A 25,955-nucleotide genomic window follows, 5' to 3' on the forward strand; every position below is an offset into this window, starting at 1 on the left:
GGGCCATCAGCCCAGAGCCCGACGCGGGGCTCGAACTCACGGACCGCGAGATCGTGACCTGGCTGAAGTCGGACGCTTAACCGACTGCGCCACCCAGGCGCCCCGAGAAATGCAATTTTAATGTGTGGAATTATAGGTGACTGCTGAACAATGCAGGGGTCTGAGGCTCTGACCCCCACCCAGTTGAAAATTGGCATAGAACTTTGGATTTCCTGAAAACTTAACCACTAATAGCCTACTACTGATCGGAAGCCTTGCCAATAACATAAACAGTAGTTTAACACTTATTTTGTATGTTACATATATGTATTATATACTGTTTTCTTACAATAAAGCCAGCTAGAGAAAAGAAAATGTTATAACAAAATCATAAGGAAAATGCATTTACAGTACTGTGTTTATGGAAAAAAAAACACCCACGTATAAACAGACTCACATAGTTCAAACCTGTGTTGTTCAATGGTCAACTCTATCTCATTTTTATTTCCCAAGTTAAAAAAAAAAATGGTCTCCTTACCTAAGACAGTCCTCGGGTTTCCCGTGCCTCTCCCAATGCCCCCATGAGCCTTGTGGGGAGACTGCGTGCTACTCTTACTTCTCCTTTTCCTTTATTTGGACGGCTCAAATCCAAGCAACAGCCAAACGATTCTACTGTTCTAGAATTTGCTGTTCCAAATGCTGCCTGAAACAGGTGCTCCAGTGGCCGCCGCTGAGTAGCCTTCGTCTGGGAGCCTCTGCGGGGCCTGCTCCCTCACTGAGAATCAGCCTGCCCCCTTCCTGTCCCGTCTCCCATCTCCCCAGCTTCTCCCCTCCCTGCTCTCCGAGTTCAGCCGCCACTCTGCATGCCCGCTGCCCACTGCAGGCCGGTGGCTACAAGCCAGAGCCCAGCCTGCACAGGCCCCCCGGAGAGCGCAGGGCGCCGGGCCCCACCCTACATTCCGAGTCGGGAGCTCTGCGCTTCTAACAAGCTCCTTGCAGACGCTGCCCCTGCCGGCCCACGGACCCCACTCTGGGGACCACAGCTCCCAAGTCTCTCCTGTGACCCGAAGGCCCAAGCTGCCCAGGCTCCGCCACCTCCTCACGGCAGGCAGCTGAGCAGCCCGGAATGCAGCTTCTTTGCTGGTAAAATGGGGACTGGGACAAGAGACACTTGGCCGGCCGGGCGAATGTCAAAAGGAAAGGGTCTACCGGGCGACAACTCCGTCAGCTGGGTAAAAGCGGGATAGAGCAGCCTCCACGAGAGTCAGGGATGCGACACAAAGCTGATTCCCAGCAGAAGGTGCCTCTTTCAACCATGCGGTCCTATGTGCACACATCTTCCTCAGGGGCTGAAAACTGGCAAATTAGTCCAGATACCTTCCCAACGTTCTCAACTGCCTCGCGTGCAGGTTACTCTACTGCGGGCTTCTTTAACAATTCCCACCTTACTGTACTGCATTTTAGAGAGAGAGCGTGCACGAGTGGGGGAGGGGGAAGAGGTGAAGACAGAATCACAAGCAGGCCCCACACTAAATGCAGAGCCCGACACAGGGCTCGATCCCAGGACCCTGGGACCACGACCTGAGCCGAAATCAAGAGTCGGACGTTCAACCGACTGAGCCACCCAGGCGCCCCAAGAATTCCCACTTTAAGGACAGGGGCAGAGATCTTTCTCTCTGGGTTCCAGGTACCAACTCTCCCTCCTCCAAATCTGAGGTGCAGAGGGAAAGACTGAAGGAGGCAGGAACATGCCGCATTCCACCAGCCCCCACCCCCGTTACCGCGTTACCTGCTAGGAAGGAGAAGCTCCCCGCCCCCAGGAGTAGGAAGCATTCAGAGCACTTCAGCTCACTTACCTTGGTCATGCCTCCTGCCTGCGCCGTGTTCAGTCCCGCGTGACTGGCCATTTGCGGCGAGACCTGCGTTAACGTCTCGGCCAACACGCTGCTCGAGGCCCCCTGCATGGCGGGCGCGGGGTACGGCATCCCAGCTCCCCTTCCTCTGCCGGCCGCCCCAAGAGAGCCATTCATGACTTGCGCCTGTCCTTGCTGGGCCTGGTTCATTAAACTATGGCCAGAGTTACTATTGAGGAGGGCAGGGTGGGTCTGGTTAAAGTTAGCATTCATGCAGATCCCAGGTCCCGTCTGCGACGTGGCAGGGCTGCTGGTCACCAGCCCCACTTGCTTTTGTGCTTGCGGATTCAGTGCTTGGGAAGCAGGGGGAGTGGGCCCAGAGGTGCTGGCTGCCTGTTTGGGCAGGCTGGGGGCTGAAGAATCTCCCTGGTTCAGAGGGCTCTTGCCCATGGCACCCAGGCTGGCCATGTTTGCACTGTTCGGCTGCCCTTGAGCCTGCCCACCGAGGCCTTGCTGCACGGGGCTGCTGGCGCTAACATTTCCTATTCCTGGGTTGATACTAGAGCCGCTGCCTCCACGCAGAAGCTCCGACAGTTGTTTATGTTTGGAAGCAGCATCTGGAACAAGGTTCCCACTGTTTATAAGGCCTAATTCTCCTCCATTGGGGATCAGCTCATCAGGAAGATCATTTTCCAAGTCAAACAATGATCCAAAATCTAGAAATTAAACAGAAATGGAAATGAGAAACTAAGCAACCGTAAGAGCTTTCCAAATGTCATTATGTCACTATGACCTTAACCCAAAGGAGCACCGCCCGAGAACACTGGCACGTCTTAAGAGTAACGTTAAAATGGCTGGAAACTTCACTTGGGAAAATAAAACAGGGAAGGCTAATCTTCAAACGCTAAAGGAGGAGAAGTTAAACAGAGATGAGAGGGGGGTCGGCCCTACAGATTTTATCATATATTCTAAAACAATAATCAAATCATGTGGTGTGAGGAGAAACGTAGATATACAAATTAAAGGAAATTAATGGAATTAGAGGAAATTAATCAATTAAACCTTCACCAAATTATGTTAAAATGCTCTGGAGAATGGATGTGTGCCCTGATAAATGGGCATCAGGTGAGATGAAAAGCAATTTGGGGAAATTAAACTCTAACCTTAAGTGATCACAGAGTTAAACGGTAAATTATTAAAGAAAAACAAAAACAAAACAAAACCCGAGCCTAAACAGAATATGAGAGTTCTCACAGTGTTGAAGCTGCAGAAATTAAAGACATGTAAAGGAACTAAGAACAGTTAAAAGGAAAAGAAAACAACCTGACAACTACTTGTCTGACGTGAGAGGGGTTACGGGCAGCACGGGGACCTCCAAGCATGAGCACACAGGATTTCCCAGTCCCTCTCAAAGTACCATTTCTCTCTCGTGTGGCCTCTGTGTCATCTCCGTCCCTCAGTCCCTCACCGACCACGCCTCCTTCACCCCGAAGCCACCTGGCCACGCACAAAGGACAAGATGTGTAGGAAACAACACGAGTGGCCGTGTGTGTGGCATCGACATGGCACAGACAAGGTGCGGAGGCGGCCCAGCCCAATGGGTAGACCGAGGACCCGACTGCCTGTGAGCCCAGCTCTGCTTCTACTCCCTCACGTACTAGCTCTGAGCTCCCTCGACTTTCTACACCTTGGTTTCCTCTGTCTGGAAATGGGGCGGGGGGGGGGGGGGGGTGCGGTGATAATGGCCACCAGACCTCACAGGTTTCGTGGGGACTACGTGAATTAATAAACGTAAATCATTCCAACCAACAGTGCCTGTGGGGCTAAGTGTTCCATCGTATTAGCCGTTATTACCGTTCCACAATAACAGAAGGTTTAATAAACTACTGTATGATATTACAAAACGTTATTTATCTCTTAAAATAATGTCGAAGACTAAAAAGGTAGGAAAATATGCATGTTATGCAAAAACATGCAAATGACATCGTATGTAAAATGGCACGTCAAGTAAGATTAGAACTGAAGTACGTGCACGTGGGCAGTGGCTGGACAGCAACGGGCCAAAAATAAAGAGTGGTACTGGTCAAAGTGGTGGGGTGATGAGTGCATGCGTCTGTTTCCGTTGTTTAAATACAGCCACTCCCGCTCCCACTCCCCACTCTGAAAAACTGAAGGGTCTTCTCCACGGCGGCAGGACCGATAGACTGCTGACCCAGCAAGCCCCTCGCGTGACCGCTCCAAGGTTCCTCTAAGGAAGGGCAACACCGTCCCAGCTGCAGGAGCAAGAGTGACTCAAGAGCCACCCACCACAAGTACCTTCTTGCAGGGATGCAATCCCAGCAAAGAGAATTGAAGGCAAGTTGGCCAAGACTGTTCTGGACAAGGTTCTCCTTCCTTACAGTAAGGCACGCTCAGGAAGAAATCTCCCTTTCCCTCCCCAGACAGGAGAGGAGACACCACTCACACACTAAGTAAGGACGGGCTACAGCAAAACTAGACACTGGGTTCATGAAGTCATCTCTAAGCTGAATTATCCAACTCTGGACCCTCCCTGCCTTCAGATTTCCTGTGATGTGAGAAAATACACTTCCTATCATTTAAGCCATTCTAGCTGAAGTTTAATGAAACGTGTAGCCGAAGGCATCTTGGTATCGCCATCATGTCTATGGATAAAGTTCACACTCCTTCATAAGGCATACCAGGCCATCAGGAGTGGCCCCTGAGCAACCCCTGGCACCTTCTGATGTGCCCTACCTTCCAGCCACAACACGGTGGGCTGTCATACGCAGAAATCCTTCTTCTGGATGCTCTCTTGGTCACAACACCCCTCCCTCTCACTCAGGTTCAACACAGTGACTCTGAAGACTTCCTTCAGGCTGCCCCTGCAGAGCGGACCCGTCCCTCTTTGCGGCTTCCAAAGTTCTCTGTACGTACGTGTTATGTACAGACCACCTCTAATACATATCAAACTCATCCTACCCGACTAGAAGGAATTGGAAATTACTTGCAACTGTACACACACACACACACACACACACACACACACACACAGAGTTTTTGTAGAACCTGTGAGAGCAAGTTGCAGACAGTATGAGCCCTTCTTCCCAAGTGTTTGACCACGCATCTCCTAAGAACACCATTTTACAAAAACACAGCACATTTATGAAATTTAGTAAATTTAACTCTGACCCAATACTTAATGTACTGACTGCCCTTACTCAAATGTGACCAGTTGTCTCATGAACACCCTTCATCACATTCCGTCTCCTGGTCTAAAGCCCAATTCCGGGCCCCAGTGCACCTCGCTGTCATGTCTTTGTCTTTTCGTCTGGGAAGGTCCCTTAGGCTTGTTCTTTCATAACTCTGACATTTTTGAAGAGGACAGGCCAGTTGGTTTTGTAGAACGTCCCTCAATTTGGGGTTGCTTCCTCCAGATTACAGGACATGTAATTAGGAAGAGACACAGGAGCTGACTCCTGGATACAACAGACAGCTGAGACACAATCACTGATCAGGGCTTTTTGCATCTCGATGTGGTTTGGTGGGTTCCATTCCATAGCTCTTATGGCATTATGTTGTCCTGAATTTGGAGATTCACTAAGGTCTCCAGATACAAAGAACACATCAAATAAAATTTTTTTAAAAAAACACATGAAATCAAGGAAAAAGAAAACAACTCTCCAAGGTAACTCAAGTTTTGTTGCCTTCCAGACTCTAGCCACACGCACACGTTTTTATTCCGTATTCTTTTAAGATTTTATTTTTAAGTAATCTCTATGTAGACCCAACGTGGGGCTCCAAGTCACAACCCCAAGATCAAGAGTCACAGTTGCTACCAACTGAGCAAGGAAGGCGCCCGTACTCCACATTCTTAAAAAACAAATAAAAAAACCCAAGAAACCAACAAACCAGTGTGTGTGTGTGTGTGTGTGTGTGTGTGTGTGTGTGTTTTAATGCAATGCTTCTCAACGTATGAACATGAAAATGAAACTACATCTAAACCAGCAAGTAGGAACCATGATGACAGAGATCGAGTTTCCTTTCTATTTCCCAGGGAGGGGATTAAGAGACGGTGTCAAACACTGTAAATCCTTAGAAGGAAATGAACTCCAAATATTTAATATCTAAAGTTTCGAACAACCTGCGGAAGTTCCCTGACTGGCTCTTCCAAGCGTCTGGAAGCACTTTTCCTAGGAGAGGGCAGCGAGGCCAGGACCAGAGCAGACAAACCTGAACGCATAAACACGGCAGTGTCAGAGCGAGGGTCCCCACTCCGGTGTGAGAATGGGCAACGAGGAAGGAAAAGGAACACCCGTGTCCAAATCCTGGCTGAATCGACCAGCCCCATGTCCCTGAGCAAGCTGCTCCACGTGTGCATCTCACTTCCCTCGAGTGTGAAACAGGGCCGACATCCCAGGGTTATACGAAGAAAGCTGGAACAGGGCACATGCTGGTTTTCTTATTCCATATTGCACAAAAACTTTTAAATATCTCACCTTTAAGGAATCACCCACCATCCTGTCACTCTCAAATTTACCAGTTTGGGGTTGTTGTTTTTTTTAATGGTTTACCATACCTCTACTCCAAATGCACACGCAACTTTGACAAGTGTCACAAGGCAGCATGTCTTGGGCTCACTTTTGGTTTGTACTGGTTTGACACATTTTGTCCACCTTGACCACTTTTCTCATCTTATTTCAGCCCGAACGCCTCTCCCAGCCATTCAGCTGTACAAAGAATTGACTAATTCTACTCACGTCCTCACCTACCAGTCCCAACACTTATGAACGTGTATACACCCAAATAGACAACAGTCTATAAAATAAAGACGGCTTGCGGAGGGCCATCCGTACTCACAATACCACCCTTCTCACCATTACTGTCACCGTGTTCCCTATTCTCCAGTTCAAAAAATTGACAACGGAGAGTGAAGAAGGAAAGCCAGGATATTGCAACATACACAGTTATGCTTTCTACACACCACAGTGTCCCAACACAATGGTTGGGCAATACCAATCTGAATCACCGGAAGTTCCTAAAATTCAAGATTGAGTGTTATAACTTCCAGTCCCAGGTAAGTTCCCTTCTCTCTACCAAGTTACCGGGGGACCCAGGAGAGAACAGAGCTGAGGCTGAATGAGACTTATGGGACCATGCTTTCTAGGGGCTCACCTCTCGCAGGAGACTTCTCTGTCACACGGCAAACCCCGCCTGTCATGCCTCTATAGCCAACCGGAATTTTCTCTCTTGGGGCTCTTCGGATGCCACCCTAGAGTCCGTCCCTTTCATTAAGCTGATGTGAGAAAAAGGTAGCTATAGGCTTCCCGGTCTCTGTCACACTCCTACAAAGTTAGGACATCCACAGCATGGAAGGTCTTCATCCAGCATGGTCGCAAGGGATGTTTCACTTCTAGACTGCTCAGAGAAACCCTGCTCCAGGAAACAAGCCCCTCTCAACACTGAAAGACAAGGCATCCTACACGTGTTCTAAGATCCATTCTTATCCACCATTATCAGAAGTCAGTATTTCATCTTAAACAAGTAAAGAACTACTATCAGGTACCCTGAAAAAAAGCTCTTCATTTTACAAATCAAATACCAGGTAAGTAGCTGAATCCATCCATCCAGCCTGTAACATCTGAAAACAGTTTTGTTTGAAGAGTCTGATGCAGCTGAGCCAATCATCCACAAAACACATCCTTCCTCAGGTTTTCGAACTCTCCTCTTTCTGTCGGAACACCTTATTTTTTTCCTTTCAATGGCAATCGGGGCCCCAAATTCTCCGACTGGCAGAACTGATTTTTCTTTCGAATGTACACAATCGAGTTGATCAAATCTTGTACTGGCCAGAGGTAGTAACTCTTCTATAGTCGGCAGACATGACTGAGTCTTAAAAGCATACTATCAACTCCCAGTTAAAATTCACAAGGCTTTAAGGACCATGACCGAGGGATAGTGTCTACTCAGTGCCTTGCATAAAATGCTTCTGTGAATCGGCCTCTCTACAAACCCCTTCACGCTGAGGGAATGAGTGAATTACATAGAAGAGTGCCCAAGTTACAGGATACACAGTATCAATTTTAACACTTGCCTTGTGTAGCCAAAGATATAAAATAGTCATCTTAACATTTATGACTGCTTTCATAAAAGAGAAACAAAGAGAACAAAATTCAATAATGAATTCTCCCCCGCCCTGCTTCCCCTTCCCGCAGCCTCATCCTGCAGGGGACCAATCAGGTTACTTCTCCCTCCAGCTCCCCCTCGGCATCCATGGCCCTCCATCCCATGGCTGATGTAAAGATTAAACGGCATTAACACAGAATAAGAGATGTTAGCTTGAGGAAAAACCTAAGAGTGAGAGTTTAGACGCTGTTTCATGTTCATGTTTCTCTACTCTCAAGCATGAAACTCCCCTCCCACAGATACCCTGCCTTCCCCACCCACACCCACGCCCACGGCTCTCTGCAGCCCTTACTCTCAGTGAAAAAGGTCTGCTTTTGTTTTTCTTTCCGTAATTTCTTTACGTCTCTTTCGGCATTACTCGTACTAGAACTATTCAAATGTTTCTCTTAAATCTTAAGAACGCTCAGCACTTTTATACATCAGCCCTGGAAACTTTTACAAAAAGAATTTTTAATTCCCGAGACAAAACTGGATACAAAAATTAATCCAAACGGGCAAGGCATTCTGAAAAGGCTCATATCTAAAGAGGAGGCAATGACAGAAGGGTAAACACTTTCACAGGGTTCTAATTCTTAGATGATCTGGAGACCATTCGAGACCCCCGTGGCACAGTCATTGATACATTAGTCAGACACTCGCGACGCAGGAGCCACAGCCCGGTGTGGTGAGAAAAGTACCTCGAGGTCTTGATTCAGGCCCATATCTGTCACTTCCTCCTCCTACACCTCCTTACTATCTCCTTAGCTCTAAAATGGAAAAGAAAACGGCACTTCCCTCTAGGGTCATTGATGAAAGGATTAAATCGTACAACGTGGATACAGCCCTTAGCCTGACAGGCAATAAGGGTCCCATCAATATTAGTCACTGTCTGTCAGGGCACCATCTTCTGAGGTCGCTGTGAGGACTAAAAGACACATGCACATCAAGGACCTGACACCCCATGTCCGGCACAGGGTTCGTGCTCAACAACAGTCCCCTCTCTATGGTAAAGCCCTAACAATGTGTGACAATTCTAGCAGAATTAAAGCTTACTCTGCTTTGAAAATTCATGGGATTGCGTGGATAATGGGACAACTCTTCAACGACGCAGAATTAAAACATTTTTAAAGGAAAAAGAAAGAACACCGTTTTATTAGCATTTAGACCATTACAAATAATTTTTATCTAGCCATTTAAAGACATTCCCGAAAGACTTTTTTTTTTTTTTTTTTTTTTGGTACAATGACTATTAGGAAATAATCAAAGTAAATTCCTTCTAAAATCTTCAGTGATTCAAGCTTTTCATGCAGATACACCACCCACTAATTAGCACAGAATAATGAGGTTTTTACTTCATTCTCAACAGTGATCTTGTATTGAACAAAAAAGTGCTTCCCCTCCTCGGAATCACTATCTGCTCATGAGCCAGAGCAGACTTGGCTGGGGAATCTGCCTCCTCCCGGCCTCCCTATGGTGCGGCTGTGTCCTCGCTCTCGAGACTTCGCTCCATTCAGGGCTAACGGGGCTTATTTGAGACTCGAATAAAAGTCAGCCCCCCCAAGGATTATAATGTAACTGAGGGAGACAGGCCATGGACACCAAGTTACAAAGGCAAACTGCTAACACACAAATATCGGATATTACAAGCAAGTGGAGTAAGGGAATGAACGGAAGCAAGAAAGGCTTCAAACGAGAGGCCAACTCTGAGCAGATCTTTAGAAGGAGAAGACGTTGAGACAGGGACACTGGAAATGGGGACGGGTGGAAGCAGGGAGCGGAGCAGACAGAACAAGCTAGCCACTCTGCTTGCGGTGAGTTTCAACTCCAGCACGGCAGGAGTCCCTCTGCAGGTGTGTGCAGTGATGCAGGAGGGAGGGACCCACTAGAAGGCTCTAATGAAGAATGTCTTTCTGGGGACGATCCACCAGTAATGTGCATTTAAATAATTGCTCATCAGGGACACCTGGGTAGCTCAGTCGGTTTAGCAACTGACTTTGGCTCAGGTCATGATCTCACAGTTTGTGAGTTGAAGCCTGGCATTGAGCTCTGTGCTGACGGCTCAGAGCCTGGAGCCTGCTTCGGATTGTGTGTCTCCCTCTCTCTCTGCCCCTCTCTTGCTCATACTCTGTGTCTCTCAAAAATAAATAAACGATAAAAAAAATAAATAATCGCTCATCAGACAGAGCAGAGCATAGGACAAAAAATAAAACCCAAATTCTATTCTCTAGTATAAGTAAGTCTCATGTTAGGAGTTACAATACAATTTAATTTATTAAACCCAAATTTATAGCTAATTTATGGGACAAATATTCATGTTACCGAAGGATCCGCCCAGGGAGACTCTTTTACATGGAAACCTACCCAGGAAGTACTTTTAAATATTTAAATACCATGAACTATACCATCTGAAGCAAGGGGAGGGAAACCAGGGTACCGTAGTAGATAAAACTAACGGAAATAAAACTACAGCACCTTACAAGCTACGGTGTAAATCAGAGGGGACATACCTGCTTTATTCATATACTTTTTCAAGAGGAAGTCTACCCAAGAAAGGTAGAGTCTGATGTACATAATTTACTATTAATATCTGAGCATTTTCTTTTTTCATTCACAAATGCATTTCATGGTTACTTTGCTTCAAGTATCAAGAAATCTTGTTTCAGGGAGCCTGGGTGGCTCAGTAGGTTGAGCATCCAACTTCGGCTCAGGTCTTGACCTCACGGTTCTTGAGTTCAGCCCCGCGTTGGGCTCTGTGCTGACAGCTCGGAGCCTGGAGCCTGCTTCCCATTCTGTGTCTCCCTCTCTCTCTGCTCCTCCCCCGCTCACGCTCTCTTTCAAAAATAAACATTAAAAAAAAAAATCTTGTTTCACCAAATGTTTGCTGTTTACCTTCCCCTTAAAGAACCCAAGACAGTCCTGACTGAAAGTCCTGTCATGCTGGACCTCAATCACCAGAGTCCTGGAATGGCAGCCGGCCTCCTGGCCTCGCTCGATGAGCTTTACAAGCTTACAAGCTCCAAGTGCTGTGCCCAGAGGGCTAGGACAATTTAAGTTTCCTAAACGTGGTTTACGTGCTGACCCCCTGAAGGGAAGAGATTTTAAGCCTTCCTAAGACAAAGGCGGGACAGAAGATGCTGTCACAGCAGCGAACCACCACTGGACCAACCGTAATTCACTCAGCAGATTCTCAACTGTAACCAGATGGTCTGGAGCAGAGGGAGCAGAAAGAGGTTCACTGTTCTCCACCACCACGGCTGAGGAGCACCCAGAGCCAGGGGGGCAGGGGGGCTTAGCCAGCTGCCTATCCGCTCTGCAACTCAATTAATAATCTGGGGGAGGGGGGGAGCCGCCTGGGTGGCTCGTGTGAATGTCTGACTCAATTTCAGCTCAGGTCATGATCACAGGGTCATGGGATCGAGCCCCGCGTCAGGCTCCGTGCTGAGCATGGAGCCTGCTTAAGATATTCTCCCTCTCTCCCTCTCTCTCTCCCTCCCTCCCTCCCCCCCCCTTTCTACCCCCACCCCCCGCCCCTCTCCCCAACTCACGCTGTTTCTAAAAAAGAGAAAAAAAGAAAAGTCCTGGAAGAGAAGGAATATAGGGTGCTGTGCTAGCATCCAACGTCTGCAGAAGCAAGCCTAGACTGCAGGTGCCAAGCTGCCTCAGACTATCTGGCTACAGCATGAGTAACAAGCAAGGGACATCGGAGACCAGTCCTCTGGCCCAAATGCTGGGAGATATAGCTGGCAGGCAGCAACACCAAGACAGGAGAAAGGGGGAAAGACCGCTGTCTGGACTTGGGAGGTGTCAGCGTACAGGATATAAAAGTGTGTGGGCCTAGGAGAGCCCGTAACAGGAAATGAATACACGAAGTCCAAAAAGTACACCAACATCCAGACAAATGAATATCATTCAGCACCACAAGACAAGACACAGAGGAACCTTAAATGTGTATTACTAAGTAGAAGGAGCCAATCTGAAAAGGCAACATACTACATGGTTCCAACTGTAGGTCATTCTGGAAAAGGCAAAACTATGGAGACAATAAAAAGGTCAGTAGTTGGGGGGGGGGGGGGGGTGAACACGTGGAGCCGGCAGGGGATGGGGGCAGTTTAGGGCAGTGAAAATACTCTGTATGATATTATAATGATGGAAACATGTCAATTAAGCATCCAACTTTGGCTCAGGTCATGATCTCCCGATTCACAGGTTCAAGCCCAGCGTGGGCTGTGCTGACAGCTCAGATTCCATGTCTCCTTCTCTCTCTGCCCTTCCCCTAGTCACACTCTCAAAAATAAATAAACATTAAAAAAAATTAATACAAGTTAAAAAAAATAAAAAATAAAAAAAAAAAAAGAATGCACAACACCAAGAGTGAACCCTTGAGTAAAGTGAGTATGAGCGTCCGAGTAGGTTTATCGACTGTAACAAACACGCGCTAAGGGGGGTGCCGTGCGTGTGGGGGCAGGGCGTATATGGGAAATCTTTGTACCCTCTCCTCAATGTTGCTGTGAACCTGAAACTGCTCTAAAAAAAAGTCTTAAAGGGAAAAAACACACACACGATAAAATTATAGCTAAATCCCAAGCGACTGAGAAATACAGAATCATGGAGAATCACAAGCTGAAGAATTACCTGAGTGTCCATCAACTAGACAAAATTAATAAGTAACAGAGACAAAATATCCAGTGATGTCTACGATGGATCTGAGTGTGCTGCTTTTCAAGCTTTAAGAATCCACCAACATACAAGCCCTTGAAGGACAATTTGATGATACGATCAAAATTACAATGCATATTCCTTTTAACCATTAATTCCTTTTTAGGAATCTGTTCCATAGACATACACATAACCGCAGGGCTGTTCATTAAAGCACCGTTTGAGAGGAAACAAGACTGGAAATAACCTAAGTGTCCATCTGGGGGGAGCAGATGAAATCAGTTATGGCCCATCTCATATAATGGATACTATGGAAAGGGATAAGGCAGCTCTTCAGGGGCTGCTATCTGCAGGTCTGCAACAATGTGAACAGTTTGTTTCCTTACTGTAAGGTAAGGTAAGAAGGAAAGGCAGAAAGGGGGCAAAGGAACTAAGAACAGCGTCTGCCTGAAGAGAGAAACCGTGGAGGAGAGCACAAGCTACTCGCAGCCGTTACCTGCGGCACTAGGTAGAGGGAGGGAGGCTTTCACTCTACAGCTGCGTGTCCTCTCATTTTTGAACCATGCGAAGGAACTATTCGTTCAAGTAATTAAAGAAATTGATTTTTTTTTGTCGGGCAGCCCCTGGGGTGTCCAGGCCCCGGTGATTAGCTCGAGCCCAGATGATAACACCTGGAACACTTCCAGTTGGAGCGTCTGCAGTTTGAAGATGAAACCCGAAATGGGTTCAATATTAGTGTAAAATAGTTTTAGTGTTCACATGAGCTTAAAAGACAAAAGAAAAAGCACTTTAAAGAGGGACTTTCCAAAAACTACTATTTTTTTTCCTAAAGGAACGTGACGATCTACATATAACATTTTGTAGCCAACGTAATGGTAAGATAGATGTTGCTCACGCTGGGAAAGCTGACATTATTTTAAAATAGTCAAAGAAACATCAGGTGGCTGTCAGGTCCTGCAGCTTCTAGCACATCTGTGAAGAAACCTCTACTTGAAAGATTCTCTTAAAATCAGAGCTTGTGACAAAGCAAGTGATGACTGGACATCACTCCAAACACGATCACATTTTCCTGTCTCTGGATGGCGCCTCTAAGTTAGTCTGCACTTGCTCAAGTCATTTGTGCTACAGGTCCAAAGATGTGTAACAGAATTAGCCAAATCTCCACTTCTCACCATTTGATAGATTCTCCTAACCACAAATACTAAAGATGTTTTGCTTTGGATGTGATATACTCTTTCACTAGTTTTGTGATGCAAGTATTATATTTCTGGATTTTTTTTTTTTTTTCAGCATCAAGAAGACTACGAAGTGCAAAGCAGAGACCCCCCCCCCCCCCGAACTATCTTCAGTCCCCCATCCCCAAGAAAAACAATTTCTAGAGATTTCCTTCTGGAAGTTTAAGTACACACACTTTTTACTCCTAAAAAGGATCTAATTATTATGTATGTTTTCCATCCTTTCTTATTTAATAACTCTCAGACTTCTCTTCCTTTTGAATTTTTTTTTTTCAACGTTTTTTATTTATTTTTGGGACAGAGAGAGACAGAGCATGAACGGGGGAGGGGCAGAGAGAGAGGGAGACACAGAATCGGAAACAGGCTCCAGGCTCCGAGCCGTCAGCCCAGAGCCTGACGCGGGGCTCGAACTCACGGACCGCGAGATGGTGACCTGGCTGAAGTCGGACGCTTAACCGACTGCGCCACCCAGGCGCCCCAGACTTCTCTTCCTTTTGAAGGGAAAATCACTTTCCCTTCCCCAAACCAGCAACAGCAGGCAACTCAGCCGCTCTCCTCCTGAAGGACCTTTCGGCCACCGTAGTGTTTTGCGATCTCTAGGTTGATTAACTAAACTAATGAAGAGACCTGGAGTGAACGTGAATATTCTTAGAAGTCCTACCAAACAAGAGACTGATTTTTTACTGTATCCTCTTGTGTACAAACAGGTTGTTAAGCTAGAGACACATGTATATCATCAACTAATAAGGCAGGTAATCAAAACCACAGGTTTTAGGAATCCTTTCCAGAAACTGGGTAACTATAAACCAGGTGTGAACTGGCTGCATGACGGGATGTGCAACATGACAACAGTAACAGAATCTCCGACAGTCTTCAGGTGACATGAAATTCATTTTTACTAACGTTTTTACTAAACCTTAGTTAAACTAAAGTTTTTACTTTAACTGAAGTTTAAACTTCAATTCTCAGTTATGGTATATAAACTCTAAAATCGTTTTATGTTAAGTACAGCACCAAAATATTTTACCATAAAAAAAAAAAAAAAGGATTTTTAGAATGAAGCCTGCTCTTCAAATATCAGTATTGCCAAGAGCTCTGAGACATTGATCAGTCTGGGGCCACCTACAGTGGAGCAACACGTGAGCTGTGCCACATACAGGAACAAGCAAGAGAGAGCACGGGCTCCCACCTGTACAGTATGCTCTAGAATGGCCCAGAAGGTTGGGGATTCCGAAGGCAGGAGAGGGAGGCCTTCCCCAAACCTTCTTCTGTGCCATTTCCAAGTTTGGGCTCTATGAATATGTTACCCACACTCTCAAAAACAGTTTTTTAAAAAACTTTTGCAAGAAAATTATGTTTGTGCAAAAATCTCCTAACAAATTAAGTACACGAATTGTAATTCGTGGGGCTTCTCCTCTCACAAACCCGGCTTGTGGGGAGGGAAGGCAGCTGTCAGCTCTCCTGCAGACAGGAACCTGGATGAAAAAATACACCCTGGGAAAAGCTGATCTAGATTTCTGAGAACCAATCACAGTAGCTTCCTCTAACTACCCTGGATGCAACGGGTTGCTAAAAGTTTGTATTGTTTTCAAACCCTAAAAGGATGATCTGGACTCCCTGGTCTGGCACCAGGAGCTGTCTACACCCTTACCTTGCCTTCAGGTGCCCAGACCGACGCCCCCACCCCCAAGGTGGTCCTTCCTCTGAGCAGTTTCCCTGACTGCCCGTCCCCGGGGCCCCGCATCCTCCCAGCACTGATCAGACTGTGTGATCAGACAGGCACCCATGGGCCGCTGGACCACCTGCCCGCACCACCACTCCTCTGGCCCAGGGGACGGAACCACCGTTCTGCGGGAGCACCACAGACGAGCGGTATCCCACACATAATAAGCACGTATCTCTGATCCGAATTACCTAAGCATTTAAATCTCTGAGTAAAAGGATGAGGTGGGACAGCAGAGCCTGGCCCAGGCCCACCCAACACCCGGCGCAGGGCCACCCTAGCAGTCTCCGCCTCTCAGAAGCAAGACCGCGTGGCCTCTACACGGTAGCCCAGTGAGTATACACTAAAGATAAAACCGGCTTTTGCAAAAACTGTTGTTACACACTCAGGGGTTTGGAACATGCTTCCAGACCTTCACAATGGCTACTTATGCTGTTCCCTACACCCGGAACAGTACGCCCCACCCCCATCTCCTACTCATCTTCAGGTCTCCATGCTAACGTCACTTCCCCCAGAAGGCCTTCCAAGACCTTTCGGAAGAGACCGTCCTGTGCCTGCATCGTGCAAGGGACCATCACCTCCCCTCCTAGGTACTCAGTCACACCTGACCACAGTGGCCTCCCACGAAGGCAGACACTGGACTTGGACTCGTGTCACATTTCTCCAGGACCAACGCCACAGTGCAATAAGTATTTTCTAAAGGAGAAAAAAATCCTAAATCTAAAACAACAAGTATTTTTCCAAGCGTCTTTAAAAACTGGTCCCTTTGAAGGGCGGTCATAAATACCTTCAAGACAACCATGAACAAACAAGAGAAGTATGTGTCCTCAGGGCTGTGCTGTACAACAAAGCAGCCAGGAGCCACAGGCGGCTGTGTACATTTACATTAATTAAAATTAAATTTGAGATTTAGCTCCTGAATCACATTAGTAACAATTTACTCAACAGCCACAAGCTGCCAGGGACTCCGGCGCTGGGCCGTGTGGCTACAGAACGTGTGTGTCATCATCACAGATAAAGTTCTACTGGACGGTGCGTAGAGGCTATCATGAGAACACTGGCATTTCAAACAGAGGGAATGGCCAAATCTACTCTCTTACTGTTGGGAAGAGATCAGTTTTTCCTTACACTTTCAAAGACTGAGAAAGTCACCAGTGCAAGGGGAAATAGCCAACTATCTCCCAATAATTCAAATGACTCTCTCACAGACTTTTAAAGAGAAGTTCAACCCTGGGCAGACTGTGCTCTTCAAAAAAACCCAATCCCACTATGAGTAAGAGGCATAACGACAACAGCACAGAAAATCTATCAGCACTTCATTACTTTGTGTCATTTTCAATGAAAGTTATTTAGTAAATAAAAGGTAAGTAAGATTTAACGTAAAGGCACAAATTCAGAGGAAAAGCTCTTTGTCCACCATGGGGCAATTTTTAGTGGCCAAACCCACAAATCACCACACCCAAAATACCTAGGAGAATGGCAAACAGTACACTCCACTGAAACAATTTCCTATGATAGAATCTGTAGAAGAGAAAATCCCCACAATTCAGCAAAAAGCTGAATCTGTTCCTTTCCAGACTAGAGGGAGCCGACCCAGTGGGGAGATTAAACTTCACCGACATCCTTCCCACCAATCAACCTGACCAAACTGCATCGTGATCCCAAGGCCATTTTCTCCCCTAACTCTGTTTTCTGAAAAAGAAAGATTGTTTTTACGATTCCTCCATACTTGCTTTTCCTTTTTCGCTAAGTCCTAACCTAAATCAAGTCCTTGTTCTGAAACAATACTAGAAAAACAATTCCGTTTCCACTTCAATTTTCCAATACAGAATAGTCTTTAACTTCAAACACAGACTGAGCAAAGTGTGTCAAACTATCACCTCGTCTGTAGGATTCCCAAACCCCAGCCTCTAATTCATTCTTTTGCAAGACTGCCAGACCCCACTCATACCAGCCCTGGTGGGGGAGAGAAATGGGGGGGGAGGGCGGCACTTTCCCATTTATTCGGCAAGAAATTTCATGGATCCAGTCCTGGGTCAGGCTGCTCACCTGTATCATCCCAATGCCCACCGGCTCAAGGAGAAGGGTATGTCTAACGGTTTCCCACACAGTTAAACACCAGTAACAGCTGCGGCAACCTGCTAGACACCAGGAACCATAGTTGCCCAGTATGCAAAACCGATCAAAGTGAAAAAGGAAAACTCTAGGGGGGAAAAAAGTCCCTCTTACAGGCGAGACCCCCAACCCACCCCCCCACCACCCCCCTCCGAGCTCAAATGTAAAGTCACAAGCCCAAGTTGCAGAGCTGATAAGCCGGGAGCTGAGACTCTGTCCACACTGAGCGAGGCCCGGGTGCCTTCCTTACTACCATGCTGCCCGCCTCCCAGTATAAAAAGCTCTGACATTTCCTTCAACTCTGAGTCATGGTTAGAAGGTTCTACTTTTAATCAGGTGACAAATACTCAAAATATTTTAATCCAAAGGAACTGGGTCAAGCTTTTATAGCCCATAATTGTCAAAGCAAACCCTAATTATTTAACAGATTTCTATAGTTCCGAATGTCATCATTCAGTTTGTAATCAAATATCAGATACTCCTTTATTGAAATACTGCACAAGTCTCTCATAACATATAGTTTTTTTTCTGGTTATTTCATCGGTCATTCGAACCACAAAGTGAAAATATGTCTAAGTGGTACCGCTTTGATTTTTAAAAATCCAAAATATTTGGGGGGTAGTGCAGAGGGAAGCCTTTGAATTATAAAAAGAATCTGCTTTACAAGAGAATCGTGCAATGCCACTGAACAGCTTACAACTATTAAGGACCTACTACTGTACCCAATGTGGCACAGGTGTATCAGAAAGACTGGCAAGTTAAGAGATTTTTCAAACAGCAGCAGATGGGACACCTAAGAACAGGAAAGTCAGATAAAATCAGGTGAAATTTTTTCACCATTAGATTTTACTACTGTTAGCGACAGTTCCAGTAAACATTCCTGTGATTGATTAATGGAAACGAAACACGGGGGAAACTGTAACACGGGATGAAATTCCTGTCTGTCCAATGGGAAGGTTTAAAAAGAAAGGAATCCAACTTTTAGACACAGAGCTCAGAGACAGCCCTGCTTCCCCAATTTAGAACCGGACACACCCTGAAGGCAGTTCTTCAGAGGCAGCAACAATCACCCCTTCTACTGTCTAAAATCCTGGGGGAAAAGGAGCCGCCTCCGCTTCGGTGCGTGCCTTCTGTGCGCCCGCTCCCGTGTCTGAAAAGACTTGTGGCTGGTCAAGTCCAAGCCGAGCTGGGCAACCTCTGCTCCGCTCCCACGGGCCCGCACGCCGGCACGGTCAGGCGCTCCCGACAGCGGACCCCAGCCCCCACGGCAAGTCGACGGCAAAAGCCCCTCAAAGGGCACTGACCGCCCCAAGGGCTTAGATTTCCCTGTCGGTGATGTGCTGCGATATGAGAATATTCCCAAAAGCCAAGTTTAAGACTGAGCTGGGCAAGTGTGGCGTCCCTTCCCCAGTCAAGGCAGGCCGCAGATGACCACGCCAACCCTGAGGAGCCCACCCGGCAAGCGTGGGATGGCATTTCTAAGGAGGGATGCGCCCCCAGGCAAAGGCCTGAGTGTGGGCTGGGGAACAGCAGCCACACATGCTGAAAACCAGAGCGCGTGGCCCAGAGTTTGAGAGCTTACAAGAGGCCGTCTGGGACAACCAGAGGACTTCAGTAAGCGCCACGGGCCGCGGATCATACCCAGAGGCCATGCACGATGACACTCACGGAGACAAAACTGCTCCGAGTGGCCAAAGAGCTTTTCCCAACATGACGGAAGGCAAGGACACCGGCGGGCTTCCCCAGCGGCCCGGTTCTCCGCTCTGGCTCCGTAGGGGAGGCCCGGGAGGCACCAGACTATGCGAGCGGAGGGCCCACCAGGCTACTCCTGGTGTGTGCTTCCCTTGGCCAAGCTCCTTACCGGTCCCCAGGATGTGGCTCAGGTGCCCCCCCATCTAGACATCCAGCCGTCGGCTTCTGCACACAGTGGCGTTCAGCGAAGAACAGATGAACACATAAAGCCCTCTTCAGATTGCCCGGACTCATGTATTTTGGCAGTTGATAGCATTTTGTATTCTTTTCTCGAGTTTTGCCTCCAAGTCTTATTTTGCTGACAGTTCTAAGCTACTCAGAGCCATCGATCAGAATCCTCTGTATACTGCTACTACCTAGTGGTACTGCCAACTCAACTGTTGTTACATACACAGTAAAGAAACACAATCACATATTCATTTGCTGCTCAAAAGCGTCCACAAAATAGGCTTCAAACGAGTTAAGAATTTTCAAAACACACCACACCGCCTAAGTTTTTGCAATTTTAAAATTTCATGGTCCTCCTGTTTCTATTAAAAATATATATATAATTGGGGGCTCCTGGGTGGCTCAGTGGGTTGAGCATCCAACTTTGTCTCAGGTCATGATCTCACGGTTCATGAGTTTAAGCCCCGCGTCGGGTTTGCTGTCAGCCTTCAGCACAGAGCCTGCTTTGCATCCTCTGTCCTCCCCACCCCCCACCTCTCCCCGACCTCATGCTCTCTCAAAAACTAAATAAAACATTTTAAAAAATTATATATATATATACATATATATGTACATATATACACATATACATCCGCACACGCACACACAAACAGGCGCCTGGGTGGCTCAGTCGGTCAAGTGTCCGACTTCAGCTGAGGTCATGATCAAGTGGTCCATGGGTTCAAGCCCCTGCATCAGGCTCTGTGCTGACAGCTAAGAGACTGGAGTCTGCTTCAGATTCTGTACCTTCCTCTCTCTCTCTGCCCCTCCCCTGCTTGCACTCTCTCTGAAAAATAAATGTTAAAAAACTAAAAAATATATATACACACATATATAATATGTATATATCATATACGTGTATATATATATGTATATACATATCGTGTACATCATATACATGTATATATATGTATATATATGTATATATATGTGTGTGTGTGTGTGTGTGTATATAAAGATGGAAACAAAAAACAACAGTCTTGACTACAGAATTCTCTCCTATATCCTGAGCGTGTTACACAACAGATCTGCCTGCTCGTGAGCCTGCAAGGATGCATGCATGTGGCTACTGTGACTTCCAGGTCCGTCGACAAACAGGCTGCTGGTCCAATGACAGGAGCACTTTCAGTTAGCCAGGACTACGGGGCACACCCACTTTTCAGAAGAGAAAATCGAGGATCTTCAGAGCATTAATCCCGCATTCCATCAGTGTCCCACACTGTGACCCCAAGAGCCAAATCCCTGGCACTAACAAAAGTTACTAGTTTTACTGGCACAAAGCCACACCCACACGTGTACGTACTGTCCGGGGCGGTTTTCATGCTGAAATGGCAGTGTTGAGTAGTTATCACAGAGACCATATGTCATGCAAAGCCAAAAATATGACCTGTGGCCCTTTACAGAGTGTCTGTCGATCCCTGTATTCCATAAGAACGGCTTCAGAACCGTGCAAACTACAGACCCGCTCTCCAAGACTCAGAGCCCGGCAGCAGCTAAGGCTCTGGAAAGGTCTGCAGTAAAGCTCCTCAGCTATTCCGGGTCTCTTATGAGCACAAAACCTTTTTAGAGAAACACTTCTCTGCATGCCTTCTAGTTTCTTGGAATATACTCGAAACGCTGGCTTCGACGGAAGATCGAAGAGGTGGTGTCCCCACTGTCATCCAAGAACCAAAGTGGCTTAAAGCAAGTTCTGCTAATCTTGAACAGCTCACAATAAGGTACATTTCATCCTAACCAGGAAAGGCATACTTTGGCAAAATCGTTTTTAACTCTTTAGTTCTCAAACACACAAAGTAAAAATACAAAGTCAGCACTTACACAGCCCCCAGTGATCACATACTGTCACACGGCCACAGTGGCTACAAGTTCGAAGTCGTAAAAATAGCCTCCAACGGAGCCTCCGTCCCTGTACAAGTCTCTGTCCCTTGTTTCCATGAGGTTTAAGAGGTGGAGGCTCACGCTCAAGTGTCAAGCAGGAGTGATTCTCCGCTGTCCCAGTGGGCTGTACTGGGAGGCACCCCTGTCATCGTGCTTATGATGTACTTACCCATCATCATCCCTGAGCAACTCCGACGGTGCACCGTTCTGGCCCCTCGGTTATCCAAAAGCCCCTACTTTTCTAACATGTGTACAAGTAAGCAAAGTCGAAGCCTCCACAAAAGCTTACGCTTCCTATTTAGCCAGAACTCAACCAGAGGGGAGAGGGAGCACCTGCCCTGCTACCCTGGTGGGAAGAACACACCCTGCGCCACCTCCTCCTCCAAGAGCTGGTGACGGCCTTCCCCCAAAGATTCACCGCATCTGCTGGAGTTGCGCTGCTCAATCCTGCCACGTACCGCAAACTCCTGAATCCACGATCGAGCGAATGTCATGTTTATGGATGCAGACGTACAAAATGAATGGACCCAACTGTGCACTTGAATCAGCCAGGTTTGGTCCTGGTTTCGCCCTTTGTGCTGTTGCTTGGGCAGATCACCTCGCTCAGGTCTGGTTCCTTACCCAGAAGCGGCAGGAAGAGCATCTTCCCGTCCTGCCTCACGGGATGCGGCGAGGACCATGGTGAGGTGGGGGAAGAAGGACACTGGAAGCAAAGCACTACACATACATGAAAGACCATCATTTTGTTGTACGAGGTACTTTGGTTGGTGACTGTATTTACCCCAAATTTTTTTTTAATACGATTTCCTGTTGCATTTAAAGGGATTCACATCATAAAGTGTAATACAACTCCTTAGGAACACTTCAACAGCACAGGATGAAACAGATCTGTGTTCAATTTTCCAAAGACAGACTTAAAAAACTTTCAACCTACTAGTCTATTTGTCGTGTGTAAATCTGGCTTCAATAAAGCTGACCAAAAAAAAAAAAAAGTCTACTGCTTGCCTGGATATCTATTTCCCCTTCACTGTTAAATCACGAATCCCTGCTGTTGAAACACACTAATATGCTGTTCTAATCAGGACGTATTAAATAAAGACGTTTCCAAAACACCCAGCTAACTACACACTGGAAACACACAGACCTACCTCTTAACGATGGGCACCAAGTAAAGGAAGACCACATTCGGCGAAAGCGTTGAAGGCATCAGCGTAAAACAGGAAAATGCTACATCTCGTAACATTAAACCCAGTGCTGCTCCAGCGCTGAGGTTTGGGGGAGACCAGCAGCACTATTTTTCCTTCTTCCACTTGCTACCTTCCTTTGGGGCACCGTCTCCAGTCCCATATCACCTCGGCATACCCTCCGCAGGAGCCTTCCCTGACCTCCTCAGCCTTCAGAGACCCCTCCTACCTGTCATCAGAGGCAACGACATTGAACAGAGATGCCACCTTACCTCACTGGCATGTTTTACGCACCCCCACGTCCTCCCCGCTAGACTGCAAGCGCCCTGCAGGGAGCACCTGGCTGGTAAGTTCCCCAGGCCGGACCCCACAGACACATACCGCATCGTGGCAGTCCAAATCACTGCCATGCCACCGAGGCCTCCTCCTGCTGCTGCTCCTAACCCCTCAGTGCCCCCCAAGCACAGAGCTCCCCTCACTCACATTTTATGCAGACACAGGAAACACACCTTGCTCCGCCTGGCCCAACTTTCTCCTGGGAACCTCAAAAACACATCCCATCACTAAGACGAGGCTGAGTCTCTTCCTACTGTCCCATCTAACCCAATGCCTTTACTCCTTTGATGGTACATAATGAAATTCCTTTGGTCCTTTATTTGCTTAATATATATCCTTAAGATGTCTGTCTCAGACTAGTAGTTATGGGAGACAAGGCTGTACCTCGTTTAATGTACTCGGTGATGATCCCTTCCTTGGCCCCACGCTAACAGACTCTTGCACGATAACGTGACGTGATGAATTTATAACCAAGGGGACTTGACATCAAGTATGATCATGAACTTTATCCTTAAATGATTTACATTAGAGCTATCAAAAACTTTTTTTGTTCCACATTTGGAAAACAGCAAGCCCTCATGCCTTAGGAGGATCAAAACTGGAAAGGAAGGGGGGGCGGGGAAGCGGCCTAGAGGGAAAAATCCTTCCCGATAAACTTTGTGATTAGCAACACATCAAGCAAGTAGGTGACCATCCAAGAGCAGAACTAGCCAAAAAGGCCATTCTTTGGGTTCCATCTTGGAAACCACTAAATGCATACAGTTGGACAAGCCTTTCTGTGAGTCTTGTTAGTAATTTATCCCTCCATAAGAAACAAGATCTGCAATAACCTCATTCAACAATAGGAAAACTGCAAAGCCATTCAAAAAGTTACCAGTCTCAGAAGGCAAGCTTCAAAGCTGAACTTGCCTGGCATAATCTATCTTTCATACAGTTAAAGACTTTTCACTAAAACATAGCAAGGTTAAAAAAGCAAAATCTGTTCTGCAGTAAAAGGTTGTTTCCACATTTCTTACTTCAGAGGAGTTGATGTGACAAAGTAACTCTTTGTCAACTCTTTACCAATTAATAAAGTATTATTAGTGACTTTCCGGTCCCAAGAAACTTATCTACTCCCCCTGCCAGCTCCATCATTTAGGAAATTCCATTTAAACTAGGCAAGAATCTCCTCACGGCAGATTTTTTTTTTTTTATCATTTCTCTCACTCCTACAGTAATATTCTAGGAACTGTACTAAAACTGAAGCCACAAAATTCAAGTTTTGTTTCAACAGAAGAGGCTTTTTAGACCATTACTAGAAATATGCCGGTGGCCACAGAAATGTTTGCACAAGCGGAGCAGCTGTGCCTACGGCAAAACCGAAGGCATTGCTGCAGCAATATAATTCAATTCGGATCCATTCATTATAAACTGATTTTCAGATGCTGCTACTGCGAGACCCTACTGGAGAAATGCAGGCTGCGCTGGAGACAGAATTGTTCGCAGCAGCGCACAAGTTTTTACTGCAAAGGAGAGGCTCTGAAAGAGGAAATCCAACTCGATCATAACGCTCCCGTGAACCATCCCAGAAGAGCCCAGAATTGTTAAATGAAGAGAAATTAAAATACTTCTCTTGGGCAACGGATGGGATTACCTCAGAAAGTTTTCAGGGATGCTGTTGCAAGGAATGTTTTATTGAACCTCCTGCCAAAAAAAAATTTTTTCTGGAAAAACTGCAATTCCGACATTCCTTAACAGAATTTTTTATACATCTACACTGTAAAAGCCACAAGGGCTCAAGTGGAGATTGCAGCCCAAGACGATCTGCTATTTAACTTTCTTTTCACGCTATACCTCTGAAATTAAACACACCCCAGCAACTTTGAGGACGTCCCGCTACCGATGTTCGGGGTGGGGAAAACGTTACGACTTACACGATCAAACAACGAGAGTTTTCAAGGTAACTGCTAAACAATGTCTTCCCAAGGAGCACATTCCAAGAAACTTCTAAGTCGTAACTCCCGGGCTGGCTGCTGCTACGACAGCGCTGCGCACTGTGCTACTAGCTCAGAAAACACTTTGGGTGCCCCCCCCTGCGTTGCACTTCTTCCTTCCCTAACCAAGAAACGTACCCTCTTGCTGTCATCCCTCCAGGCAGCCCCGCGGGAGCCGACGCACGGAGGCACGGGGAGGCGCGTGGAATCCCCGCGAAGACCACCAGCACGCTCCACTTTACTTTTCCTCCGCCCAAGTACCGCTCGCTTTCGGCGCGCGGGGGGGCCTCCCCAACTCCGGGCCGGCCGGGAGCGCCGGGACAGGGCCGGCCCGCTCGGGCCCCGGCGCAGTCCGGCGACAAACTTCCCCCTCGGCCGGCCCGCCGGGGTCCCGGGAGGCGGCCGCGCCGGCCTGCGCCTCCGGGAGGGTCTCCCGGCCGCTCACCTGCGGGTGGGGTCCCCGCCCCCCGTCCGCCCCCCCCCCCCCTCACCTGTGCTGTCATTCGCCGAGAAGCCGGGCGAGCTGAGTTTGGCTCGTTTGGGGTTGGGCGGTCCGTCCAGCAAGTTCTCGGCCATTTTCACCTGCTCGCGGAAACAGCCCCGAGCGCGGGCGGCCGGGCCGGCAAGGGCTCCCGGGCAGGGGGGTGGGCGCCGGCCCCGGCCGGCTGCGAGGGGAGAGGAGCGAGCGCGAGCCGCGAGCCGCGAGCGAGCGCCGAGGGAGAGGGAGGGCGCAGGCCGGGTGGGGGAGGCGGCGGCCAAATCTCAGCCACAGCAACAGCGCCCCGCAGCGCTCACCGCCCGCCCCCGGCCGCCGCCGCCGCCGCCGCCGCCGGCCGCGGCCCCCTCATCCCCTGCCCGCCTCCCGAGCGCGACACTCCGCGGCGGGGGCGCCCCGGCGGCCC

General features: G+C 47.6%; 1 protein-coding gene across 2 annotated transcripts in view; it reads right to left on the reverse strand.

The window, feature by feature from the left end:
• Window positions 1-25,908, reverse strand: part of CREBBP (CREB binding protein) — a 125,783-nt gene extending 99,875 nt beyond the window's left edge. The window contains exons 1-2 of one of the 2 annotated variants that reach the window (XM_049637419.1): window positions 25,545-25,908; window positions 1,836-2,548 (exon numbers count right to left, since the gene is read on the reverse strand). In XM_049637419.1, the coding sequence (XP_049493376.1) occupies window positions 1,836-2,548; window positions 25,545-25,629 (798 nt within the window). In that variant the 5' untranslated portion in view covers window positions 25,630-25,908. The remainder of the gene's footprint in view (window positions 1-1,835; window positions 2,549-25,544) is intronic. The other variant, XM_049637417.1, reaches the window with a different exon arrangement.
• Between the last annotated feature and the right edge of the window lie 47 nt (window positions 25,909-25,955).

The sequence above is a fragment of the Panthera uncia genome, chromosome E1, assembly GCF_023721935.1.
Source record: "Panthera uncia isolate 11264 chromosome E1, Puncia_PCG_1.0, whole genome shotgun sequence".
NCBI lineage: Eukaryota > Metazoa > Chordata > Mammalia > Carnivora > Felidae > Panthera > Panthera uncia.